Source organism: Mastacembelus armatus, chromosome 15, assembly GCF_900324485.2.
Source record: "Mastacembelus armatus chromosome 15, fMasArm1.2, whole genome shotgun sequence".
Lineage (NCBI taxonomy): Eukaryota > Metazoa > Chordata > Actinopteri > Synbranchiformes > Mastacembelidae > Mastacembelus > Mastacembelus armatus.
In genome coordinates, this window is record NC_046647.1 from 1,737,881 (window position 1) to 1,750,867 (window position 12,987).

Below are 12,987 nucleotides of genomic sequence, written 5' to 3' on the forward strand. Positions count from 1 at the left end.
TGGCCCAATTGTCTATGAAGCCCACATCGTTTGCTGGACACCACCTAGACAGCCAGCGACGGAACGACGACATGCGGCTAAACATGTCATCGCTGGTCAGATTGGGGAGGGGTCCAGAGAAAACAACGGAGTCCGACATTAATTTAGCAAAGTTACACACCAACTCAACATTAATTTTAGTGACCTCCGATTGGTGTAATCGGGTGTCATTGCTGCCGACGTGAATAACAATTTTCCCATATTTACGATTAGCCTTAGCCAGCAGCTTCAGATTTGATTCGATGTCGCCTGCTCTGGCCCCAGGAAACATTTGACTATGGTCGCTGGTGTCTCTATTTTCACGTTCCTGACTATGGAATCGCCAATTATCAGAGTCGGTTTCTCAGCGGGTGTGTCGCTGAGCGGGGAAAATCTATTAGAAACGTGAACAGACAGGTGATGAGCCGTGGGCTTCTGCTTAGGAGTCCGTTTCCGTCGGACCGTCGCCCAGGCTAATTCTCCGGGCTGCTCCGGAGCTGCCCTTGGACCGCTAACAGACCCTGAGCTCGGTGGCTCCACACCAGCTCAAAAGGGTGCTTCTACTCAATACTGAGCACAGGGTCTGAATACTTATGATCATGTAATATTTCAGTTTTTCTTTTTTAATAAATTTGCAAAAATTTCTGCATTTCTGTTTTTTTCTGTCAAGATGGGGTGCTGAGTGTACATTAATGAGAAATATAATGAACTTTTTTGATTTTGGCAAATGGCTGCAATGACACAAAGAGTGAAAAATTTAAAGGGGTCTGTATACTTTCCGTACCCACTGTATATATTCTTAGAAATTCACTAAATTCAGAGGAAATATAAACAAGAAACCTAAAAAACACTGAGTCTTAGAGTCAGTGTGGACTGACATCAGGACTGTCTTGCTTTGACTACCATACCTATGCAGATGACACCCAACTTTATATATCAGTATCATCTCATGATTATAGTTCTGTAATTTCATTATGTGAGTGTATTAATCAAGTCAAAGAATGGATGTGCCAGAATTTTCTCCAGCTCAATACAGACAAGACAGAAGTGATTGTTTTTGGCCCCAAAAATGAAAGGTCAAAGGTCTCACCTTGACTCCATGTCATTGAAAGCTACAAATCAAGCCAGAAACCTTGGTGTAATTATTGACTCAGACCTGAATTTTAACAACCACATAAAATCCATTACTAAATCTTCTTATTACCACCTGAAAAACATTGCAGAAAAACCTGTTCATGCATTTATCTTCAGTAGGTTAGATTATTGTAATGGCTTGTTTACAGGTCTTAGCAAAAAGTCAATCAGGCAGCTGTAGCTAATCCAGAATGCTGCTGCCAGAGTCCTTAAAAACCCCAAGAAACTGGACCATATCGCACCAGTTCTCAGATCACTACACTGGCTTCCCATTAGTCAAAGGATAGATTTTAAAATCTTATTGCTAGTTTATAAAGCACTAAATGGTTGTGGACCAAAAATATATTCAAGATGTATTAGTTCCCTATGAGGGTTCCAGACCCCTCAGTTCATCTGGGACAGGTCTACTGTGTGTTCCCAGAACCAGAGCCAAACAAAGTGAAGCAGCATTCAGTTACTATGTTCCCCACTTGTGGAACAAACACCTGAGGTCTGCTCAAACTGTCAGCTCATTTAAATCAGGACTGAAAACACTGTTGTTTACTGCTGCCTTCAAATAATTGTTCATCCTGTTTTCTTAATGTGCTTTTACATCTTATTTTAATTTACTTTATTTTATTTAAAATGTCTTTGTTTTTAAATGCTCTTTTCCATGCTTTTAATGTAATTATATGCCTTGTAAAGCACATTGAATTGCGTAGTGTATGAATGGTGCTATACAAATAAATATGCCTTGCCTTGCCTTGCCTAAGGACAAGGGTTTTTCAGGTGGGTGTCCCCTGAGGCAGACCAGGTACTAAAGCTTTTCTGTTGGGCAGCATCCGCAGCAGAATGGATGATGGGGTGGAGACAGAGGAGCGAGGTTACCAGGAACGGATGTCTTGGTAGCGGAGGTATCAATGTCTCCAGTTGTTGACCTGCAGGGGATACCCCAAGCAATGTTGGCGTTGATGGACCCAACCGTAAACCCGAAAGTGGGAACCAACCCAGGTCTAGAGAGAGGAGAATCGATGTTGACAGTGTTGTTCTGTGTCACTGGACCCCAGCTTCTCTGGTTTGTGTTTCCGTGGTCCTTGTTTTCCCTGTGAGTCTTCACATCCTCCTGAATCTTCTAGGTCTCTACCTGTTCCCATATCCCATGTCTCTGGACTCCAGTCTTACCCTTGCTTCTGCTTCCCTACTCCAGTTTTCCTGGGTCCATCATTTCCTGGTTCCAGTAAATAAAGTCTTTAGGTCTGCAACTTTACAACAAATTTATTTCTACTAAATTTAACAACTGAAGGCTTGGGGGTTTTCCCTAGGTGTGATCAACTTCTACTACAACATGATACACTGCTAAATGGTGGTGCAAAGGGTTCTGTCCAGCAGCATGTCTGCTCCTGCTGGTGCTGTCTTCCCTCCAGTTGCTACCGATTGAGGAATTTGGGTTTCAGCACTATTAAAACTGTTTTCTGAGGGGAATGTAGAGGCAGCATCCTTATTCCACAGTGGAACTTGTTGGTGTTGCATCCTCTGGCTGTGGCTCCTTTTGAATTTCTGGAGCAGGCACCCCTTTGAAAGTGAACATTAGTGTGAAAGAACTTATAGTGTTGTAGCTGGTAACAACTATGTGCTCTTAAGGTAATTTTGCAAGTTGTGATATTGAGTTCTATAAATAAAGCTGACCTAACTTGAATACTGCTTTCTTAATTGCTTTCTAGGACCAAGAAGCTCATCAATGATGCCATCATGAACAATAACTTTCTAAAGAAGCTGGAGCCACAGCACATGAGGGAGATGGTAGACTGTATGTATGAGAAGGTCTACACTGAAGGACAGCTGGTAATCCAGGAAGGGGAACCAGGGAACTACCTCTATGTGCTGGCAGGTCAGCTCAGCAAAATGTGTATAGTTCTGATTGGATTACATGGTCTCATTTAAAATTAGAATGGGAATTTTGTATGTTGTATAACACCAGTTTGTATAGAACACTGAAAAGTCAGAGGAATATTAAAATTCCAAATGATGATAAATGATTGACCGATTGTTAATCATTTTTCTACTGTGAGAGCTGCACCAAAACCTGGTAATCTGGAGAAGGTTAAAATAATGTTGTATGTATTATAAAGTACTTAAATAATGACAGATTAATTGAGAGTGCATAAGAACACTTAAGATTAAGATTAAAGACAGAAAATGACTTTGGCAATTAGTTCACACTGATGAGTGCAGCTTTGAAACACCAGTGAAGGTAGGAGATCATGCTCACTCAAGATCGTTTTTATAATTATAGTTTGGACCAGGTGGTCTCTAAAGCAAGAAGCCTTCAAACCCACCTAACAGCACCAACCAAACTCTGAAGCCTACATATTTTTCTGTAATGTTTTGCAGGTTTATTAGAAAGGTAACATTATATTAAACAATTTACCATAAACTCAGCATGGATGATATTAAATATTAATGGACAGATTGACATCTGGAACAAAAAAGGCAGAACTGATTGAAGAGAGAGAGGGCTAAAAATGAAATTTTCATTTTAGCAACTTACACCTATGATACCCCTCCCCAAACTGTCACCTTATCGTGGTGGAGGGGTTTGAGTGTCCGAATGATCTTAGGAGCTATGTTGTCAGGGGCTATATGCCCCTACCAGGGTCTCCCAAGGCAGACAGGTCCTAGGTGACAGACCAGACTAAGAGCGGTTCAACAGCCCCTTATGAAGAAGAAAAGAACAAGGACCGTGACGTTGCCCGGTACAGCGAAGCTGGGGCCCCACCATGGAGCCAAGCCTGGGGTTGGGGCTCGTAGGCAAGCACCTGGTGGCTGGGTCTCCTCCCATGGGGCCCAGCCAGGCAGAGCACTAAAAGGCAACATGGGACCACCCTTCTGTGGGCCCACCACCCGCAGGAGGATCCATAAGGGGCCGGTGCTTTGTGGATCGGGCAGTGGTCGAAGGCGGGGACCTTGACAAGCTGAGCCCTGGACGCTGAAACTGGCTCTAGGTACATGGAATGTCACCTCGCTGGGGGGGAACGAGCCTGAGCTTGTGCGGGAGGTTGAGCAGTACCGACTAGAAACAGTCGGGCTCACTACTATGCATAGCCTGGGCTCTGGAATCCAACTCCTCGAGAGGGGCTGGACTCTCTTCTATTCTGGAGTTGCTCACGGTGAGAGGCGGTGAGCTGGTGTAGGCTTGCTCATAGCTCCCCAGCTCAGCCGTTACATGTTGGAGTTTCCCCCCCTGAATGAAAGGGTTGCTTCCGTGCGCCTTCAGGTCAGGGACAGGTCTCTCACTGTTGTTTCAGCCAATGTACCAAACAGCAGTGCAGAGTTCCCCGGCTTTTTTGGAGTCTCTTGGGGGGGTGCTGAAAGGTGCTCCAACTGGGGACTCCATCGTTCTGCTGGGGGACTTCACTGCTCCTGTGGCCAGCAACAGTGAAACATGGAGTGGCGTAATTGGCCATCCCGAGCGGTGTTTTGTTGTTGGACTTCTGTGGTAGTCACAGCTTGTCCATAACGAACACCATGTTCAGGCATAAGGGTGTCCATCAAGTGCACATGGAACCAGGACACCCTAGGCCAGAGGTCGATGATCGACTTTGTGGTCATGTCATCTTACCTTCGGATGTATGTCTTGGACACTTGGGTGAAGAGAGGGGCAGAGCTGTCAACTGATCACCACCTGGTGGTGAGTTGGATCCGCTGGCAGTAGAGGAAGCGGGACAGACTCGGCAGACCTAAACGTATTGTGAGGGTCTGTTGGGAATTGGCCGAACCCTTTGTCAGAGAGGTCTTCAACTCCCACCTCCGAGAGAGCTTCAACCAGATCCCGAGGGAGGCTGAGGACATTGAGTCCAAATGAACCATGTTCTCTACCTCCATTGTCGACACAGTGGCTCGGAGCTGTGGCCGTAAGGTCTCTGTTGCCTGTCATGAGATCTGCTCTGAGTATCTCAAGTCTCTGGATGTTGTTGGGTTGTCATGGTCGACACGCCTCTGCAACATCATGTGCTGACTGGGGACAGTACCCCTGGATTGGCAGACCAGGGTGGTGGTCCCTCATTTTAAGAAAGGGAACTGAAGGGGGTGTTCCAACTATAGAGGGATCACACTCAGCCTCCCTGGCAAGGTCTATGCCAGGGTGCTGGAGAGAAGGATCCGGCCAATGGTAGAACCTCAGATCCAGGAGGAACAATGCAGTGTCGTGGAACACCGGACCAGCTCTATACCCTCTTCAGGATGCTCAAGGGTTCATGGGAGTTTGCCCAACCAGTTCACATGTGTTTTGTGGACTTGGAGGCGTCCTTCGCGACATTCTGTGAGAGGTGCTCTGGGGGTAATGGGATCCGGGGCTCTTTGTTAAGGGCTATCTGGTCTCTGTACAACTGGAGCAGGAATCCTACTGAATCCTAATGAAATAATCATTGGAACATAGTAATGAAAGGCATCCGTTGAGGAATGATATACAGTATTCCAAGTGGCTAATGATCACCTTGTGATCACCAGGGAGAGCTAAAGGACATGGTCAGGGAGAGGGATGTCTTGGCTACTGTACCTTACATAAACTGCATAAACTGCTGCCACCATAATACGCATAAATTGACTAAATATTGATGGAAAAGAAGACTTACCTGGACTTTGAGAAAAGATCACTGTTATAAAATCTGTCTGATTTTATAAAATCTGTCTGTTATAAAGTCTGTCAAATAGCCCCTCTGATGGACAGGTGAGATGAGTGCAGTTTGACATACTTATTAATAGCCAAACCCAAATCAGGTGTGCTGGCACTACTTAAAGTCTAAGTCAAATCAGAGGAATCACTGCTCTTGGATCCAACCCACTTCTCCAAGCCCCCATGCATCTGTGATGAAGTAAGCTTGCCTCTGTTCCCTTTTTACTTTCGATTGCACCTTTGTTACTTTAATTTACCTCAATGTTTAGTTACTAACTAGTATTGTGTCTTCAGAAACCATGGTATGACTGGAAAAAGTTAAACTAAGAAATCTGATCTACATCTCTTTAATTTGAGCTACTGTGGTCCGCCTTCACTACTGCTAGAAACAAATATAACTAAAAGTCACTATCTTGCAATAAGAATGATCTTTTAAATCAAATGCAATTAAATGTAGATGTAGATGATAAAATAAGTTTCAAATGTATTTTTTTTGTTTTCCTCACTGCAGAGGGCTTATTGGAGGTCATCCAGAATGGAAAGCTGCTAGGAGAGATGCACTCCGGCACTGCATTTGGAGAACTGGCCATACTGTACAATTGTAAGAGAACAGCCACTGTAAAAGGTAAGCGACAGCAGCTTATCTCTATGACTAAAGACCAAAGTAGTTTTATTCATCTTGTGTGCATTTTTGCTTTTATTTTATTATCATTCTCTGTGCCACTAGTCCAATTTAGAGCCACAGTGGGTTGGGGCCAATCCCAGCTGCCATTGGATGAAAGTCGGGTTACAGCTTGGACACATTCACACATATGGGAAATTTAGTGTCACCAATGAACCTAACCCTAACCTGCATGTGTTTAGGAGGAAGCCAGAGAAAACCAACACAGGCACAGGGACAACATGCAAACTCCACATAGAAAGGCCCCAGGTTTAAAGAGGATTCAAACCCCAAACCTCCCCTCTGTTGTGCCACCCAGCTTTGAATTGTAACCCATTTAATAATTTGTTAATAATTCATCAATCAGGGTAACTTTTGAAGTGGGAGCAACTTTATGAGCTATATTCTAAAATATTGTGGTAAATCTACTTTGCATAAAGTGTTATGTTGAATTTGTCATGAAGTATACCAATCTCATCCAGCTGCGTCGCAGTCTCACATCTGGGCACTGGACCGCCAGACATTTCAGACCATCATGATGCAGACCACGCAAGCCAGACATCAGGAGTACTTCAGCTTTCTGCGCAGGTACAAAGACAGCCAACAGGTTATCAGTGTCTTCTCTCAGCTGCAACAAACCTTTGTTTCTAGTCTCAGTTTGCATTTAGTCACTGGGGTTGAGATTTTTAGGGAAATGTTTCTGTGGGATATCATTTTGATTACCATGTGGGTTATGACTTGTTACATGTTATTACCGTTTTCCTGTTTTTGTTTTGTTGTTTTTACCAACCTGAAAAAAAAATTAAATTGTGACTTTAACTAACTTTGGCCATTTATTAATTTTTCAAGACCATGTTAGGTAGATGTAAGATTGGCATTAATAATTAGTAGATACACAATGCCCATTGGCGTGAGCATAATATAAAAAGATAGTTTTGACTGTCATGCAGTGTTTAAGTTTCAAATTATGATGTACCTGAAATGTTTTAAATCTGTGCTGAACTCTTACAATTAGCAGCAGTTTTAAAATTACAGATGGCCAGGTTCTGATAAAGTCAGCGCAACATTGTAGCATTACCAGGATGCCTTCATATTCTCACTGAAGTGAAAATAAAGTGAAAACTTTAGTAGATGGGTCCCACAGTTTATTTAAAAAAATATACAAACCATGTAAAAAACACAAGCTAGTTATTGATTGGTTATTTGTATAGTGTTAATGATTTTAATTTTGTAATTTTAATAACTGTTTATAATAACTAAAATAAGTATATCCCAATTTTATAATGAGTCTGATTACAAATATAATAATTCTGTTTGCTATTGTTGTTCTATGATCAACAGATATTTCAGGGTATACCAAATGCAATGTTGTAAATATAGCATAAATTGTGTCATAAGACTTTTTTGACATTTTTCCCTTGCTGTATTAAAATCTGAAACAATTCTATAGTATTTTGCAATTTTACTACAGCACTGGAATTAATTTGTGTATTTGATTATCTGTAAGTGTGTCTCTGCTCCGAGAACTGCCAGAGGAAAAGCTAGCCAAGATTGTTGATTGCCTTGAAGTGGTGAGTGCTTCCCACTTCACATAATTTTTATTTTTACTGTTTATGTAATTTATCTAGTTCTGTACACTATTATGACTAAAGTGTGTCAGATTGTATGTACCTGTACAAGAGGATGACTGTCTTTGCATTATTTTCAGGACTGTTTTGAAATAGGGGAATATATTATTCGAGAGGGTGAAGAGGGGAACACCTTTTTTATTATCGCAAAAGGAGAGGTGAGATAACATCACAATCTTGCCAATCATCACCCCTTAAAGCCCAAATATCTTGTTTGAAATTAGAAAGTTACACAACTGAGTGGCCACTGGCTGTAATCTAAGGCTTCAGAGCTATCCAGAATTTACCTTTTGTACAACAGTGCTGTCTTTGTAACCTTTTAATCTCATATACAGACAACCAGAATCATGGTCTTCTAGTCACTGAGATGAAATGTCTCACCACTAATCAAATGTTTTTTTCAGGCCAAAGAGAAGCAGGTTGGTTAGAGGTCTTCATATTTATCCTATAAGTTGGTTTCACTCCACCCATTAGCCTGAATAGGCTCGGTAGGTGGAATATGTAAATGGGTGAGACCCATTAAACCCACACACCTGTTGGTTCCATTTGACCAGGTTTTTCCTGTGTGGATCTCGAGTCTTAGCTTGTTCTCTTGTTTTCCTGCTTGATGTGGATGTTGCCTTGTTGAAAGCCCACCTTGGGTGCCTGCAGGTTTTAAGGGCTGTCTTCAAATGTGTGTCCTCCTTTCTCTTGGCCCCCATAAAGGTGTTGATGTTACTTGCTCTGTGGTACAAAGTCCTGATGACTTCTGGTTTGTGTTGCAGTGGGTGAAGTGAGTCAAATAGCAGGTCTGTGTGTGTCAGTTCGCTGTAGACTTCTATTTCTACGTTCCAAGTAATACAGAAACTGGAAACAAAAGTGACTATGCTAGACACTTTGAAAACTGAAAGTAAATCAGTGTTGAAGACTTGTGGTGTCCTTCTTCGCTCGCTGCTCGACAGACCGAGTGGAATGTGGGAATCCTCCAACTGCTTGTAGGCTGAATTCCCACGGCATATAACTGCAACTGATTACTGGTGTAGCCGCATCTCAAAAGCCGCTGCCAACCAGCCCCTCGCCAAGCTGCAGGGACTAGGGGAAAACAGGAAATGAAAAATCAGTGAGAAGTGGAGACAAGAGAAAAACAGGAGTCTGTTACACAACACCCTAAACCTGACAGTACTCCGCGCCCCCTTCACAGGTCACCACCTGGAGACCTGCTTGGTTTATCCAGATGTCAAGCATAAAAATCCTTCAGCAGCTCTGTCCAGGATTAAGCAGGACAGATTCACAAGCGCTCCTCCAGTCCATAGCCCTCTCAGTCTACCAAGTATTGGAACCCCCGACCCCATCATCCAAGATGGACCTCATGGTGTATGCGGGGTGGTCCGCCGCTCAGCCAGAGTACTGAGTGTGCTGGAAGAGACAGGCTTAAGCAGGGAGACATGAAAGGTTGGGAGGGAGCTTAAGCCTGACTGAGGAGTGGTTAATAATATGGTCAATCTCAAAAGAACCAGCAAATCTAGGAGCCAATTTATTGCTTTCTACATGCAAAGGTAAGTCCTTAAAGCTTAGCCAGACCTTCTGACCCACCTTAAAATCCGGTGCATTCCTACGATGCCAGTCAGCGAGTTGCTGGTTATGAGTGGCAGTGTGGGACAGGGCTCTACGCACCTCATGCCAGACACGGTGGGCTCGGCATAGGTGTCGCACCGACGAAACTGCCACAGCTGATTCCTGCATTGGGAAGAGAGGAGGCTGGTACCTGTAGGTGATCATAAACGGTGACGTGCCACTGCAGAGCTTACTAGAGAGTTGTGGGCATGCTCAGTCCAGGGAAGGAATCTGGTCAAAGCAGCAGGATGACCATTTGTCATGCATCAGAGGGTGGGTACTAAGTCATGGTTGGCTCGTTTGGTTTGTCCATTCGTTTGTGTGGAATAACATAAGGTCAAACTCACAAAGGTTCCCACCACTTTGCAAAAAGCTTTCCAAATTTGTGAAGAGAATTGTGGGCCTCTGACACAATGTCCTGAGGTATACCATGCAACCTGAAAACATGTTCTCCAACATGTCCAACTAACAGATCGGCAGTTTCTAAGATGGAATGGTGTATTTGTGTTTGATGGTGTCTACTGAAATGTGTGACCATGGTCAGTGTAGAACTGGGAGTGGCTGAAGAAGTCTGGTGGGATCCTGGTGAGTCGCCATGCTGCGAGCTCAGTCAGTACATGCGGACACGTACACCCTTATGTCTGCTGCCATCTTGGGCCACCAGAATCACTGCTGCAAGAACTAGACAGTCCGCCGAATTCCTGGATGGCACGCCAATTTGGAATTACGCCCCCACTGGAGGACCTGCTGGGGGACAAATAGTTTCTGAGGAGGGCATCCTTCAGGTCTCTGCTGTGATTCCACTGCCTCCTCCACCTTCTTCTCAATCTCCCATCTAGCTGCTCCCACCACACAGTTGGCCAGCAGAATGGTCTCGTCGCGCTCCATAGTTTTTCTCTGGCTCCTCGTACAGCCAGGACAGTGCATCTGGTTGGTTGTTCTAACTGCCTGGCTGTCAGGAGATGGTGCAGTTACACCCAGGAACAGAGCCCACCTAGCCTGGCAAGAGTTAAACCTGCACAAGATAAGACAAGTTCTTATGGTCAGTCCAGATCTCAAATGGGGTGAGTGCACCCTCTAAGTGATGTCTCCACTCTTGCAGTGCCCTCACAATAGCCAACAGCTCCCTTTTACTGACATCGCAGTTCTTCTCAGCCTGAGAAAAGAAGGTGCAGGGATTTTTTGGTTCTCCCAAGGTCATTGCGAAAGCAAATCTTGAGAATCTAGAGGGGTCAGGGTGGCAGAGTACAAGTTCAGAAATGAACAGTTGTTTAAGCCTGTAAAAGCCTGCTCTTGGCAGAATCAGCCTTTAGCTGACCCTTAAGCACCACAAACACCAAAAAGCTGACTAAAGACCTGTGGAACACTTCTCTGGTTTAACAAACAGGCAGTTTTCCAAGAGTTTCCTCAGAACTATCTCTGGACGTGCTGAATGTGCTCCTGCTTGGAACGGGAAAAAACCATAATGTCCTCAAAGTGCCATCAAACCATCCTTCTTGTCCACACAGAAGAATACCTATAATTTACCCATACCCATACCCATAATCCATTCCGGAATCATCCGCCTATAATCATTATAGGCGGATGATTCCGGAAGGAATGGATTATGATATGTACCTTTCCATTGCTTCCCATTCAGTTTGTGAAATGCAAAAAAGATGACTGCAAGGCAGAGGTAGACCAGGGCAAAGATTGACTTCAGTCATAAGGTCTGTGCGGGGTTAATGACTGGGCTCGATCATTACTAATAACTTACCTCAAGTCATGATATTCTGGAGGAACAGCATCCAGCTTGATCTCCTACGTAATCAGTCAGTAGTCAGTAATCAGTAATCAGTAATCAGTCCTGGGTCTACAATGGTTCTGGCAGATCTTGAACAATGAAGATGACAATACAGGCTCCAATTTTCTATTCCCAAGGTTTTCCAATCTATGTGGGTGTTATGAGTCCGCAACCGTGTAAGACCTAGTACCAGGGGGAAGTCAAATCAAATCAAATCAAATCAATTTTATTTGTATAGCGCCAAATCACAATACAAATCATCTCAAGGCACTTTACAAAAACTAAAACTAAAAACCCAACAAATCCCTTATGAGCAAGCCCTTGGCAACAGTGGAGAGGAAAAACTCCCTTTAACGGAAGAAAAAATCTCCAGCAGAACGGTGGCCATCTGCCTCGACCGGTTGGGGTGAGTGGATAGAGCAGAGAGAAAAGAACAGCAATAATAAACAACAAATAGACACTGCAGGTTGGTGGGGCAAGTAACTGCACATCAGCAATATATAGCTCCAGGACCGGAGACACCTGCAGAAGATACAGAGAGAGAGAGAACAGAGAGAGAGGGAGAGAGCACAAACTACAGGAGAGAGAGCACAAGGTTAGTGACATTCAATGGTGGAATATACATGTGAGGTGGAAGGAGAGGAAGAGAGGGGAAGGGAATGGAAGGGGGGGGGGGGTTATGGTAGGGGAGCTCAGTGCACTGATGATCCTCGGGCAGTCTATGCTGCCTATAGCAGCATAACTAAGGAATGATCCCTGCCACCATGCCCTTCACCAAGCTACAGGGACTAGGGGAAAACGGGAAAGGATCAAGAAGACCCACAGAAGAAAAACCTGGTCATTCTCTATGTAGCAAATGTTTCAGAGAGGCTCAGACATAACTTGTCTCCAGTTTACCAGGCTGCCCTTTCATCTGTTCCCAGGAAATTAAGGAACAAATCAAATGTTTTCCAGGGAGGACGCATTATTGGTGAATCAGGGGGGGTCACATGAGTCTACCATTAGATCTGACCGAGCCTCACCTGAGCTCACTGCTTTTGTTCACCTAACGAGCCTATTCAGGCCAGGTATGAAGTGAAACCAACTCAGGAGTGTGGGTCTAACAACGCTCACCTAATGAGCCTACTGTGATGATACACTTTGTGCATGTCACATTTAGAGTCTGAGGATGTTAAGATGGATTAGGCCTATGTGCTCAAGTTACATCTTCCTTGCCAGCTGAGTGTTAAAATCTAGAAAAGGGCAAAGAACAATAATAAAAAAAACTCAAAACAAAAATGTAGATCAAATAAAGCCAACCTTTGCAATATTCACAATCCATGAATATTGCCAACATAAAGCCCAGTGAACTTATCAGGACAGGCATGACTTAGGTATGTGATGCTTCGCAGAAGGCACAGCTGCTGGGTTGATATCTTTTCAGATAGAGAACAGCCCCAGGCACCCGGGATGTGAGTCTTCTATATTATGGCTTAATAGATAGACCTTAAGCACCTACCCACAGGCTGGGATATACCAG

General features: G+C 44.0%; 1 protein-coding gene across 1 annotated transcript in view; it reads left to right on the plus strand.

The window, feature by feature from the left end:
* prkg2l (protein kinase cGMP-dependent 2, like) overlaps nucleotides 1–12,987 on the plus strand; it is a 128,156-nt gene that overhangs the window by 14,347 nt on the left and 100,822 nt on the right. The window contains exons 3-7 of the mRNA XM_026309539.1: nucleotides 2,853–3,019; nucleotides 6,315–6,428; nucleotides 6,947–7,052; nucleotides 7,972–8,035; nucleotides 8,173–8,250. Coding sequence (XP_026165324.1) covers nucleotides 2,853–3,019; nucleotides 6,315–6,428; nucleotides 6,947–7,052; nucleotides 7,972–8,035; nucleotides 8,173–8,250 — 529 coding nt within the window. The remainder of the gene's footprint in view (nucleotides 1–2,852; nucleotides 3,020–6,314; nucleotides 6,429–6,946; nucleotides 7,053–7,971; nucleotides 8,036–8,172; nucleotides 8,251–12,987) is intronic.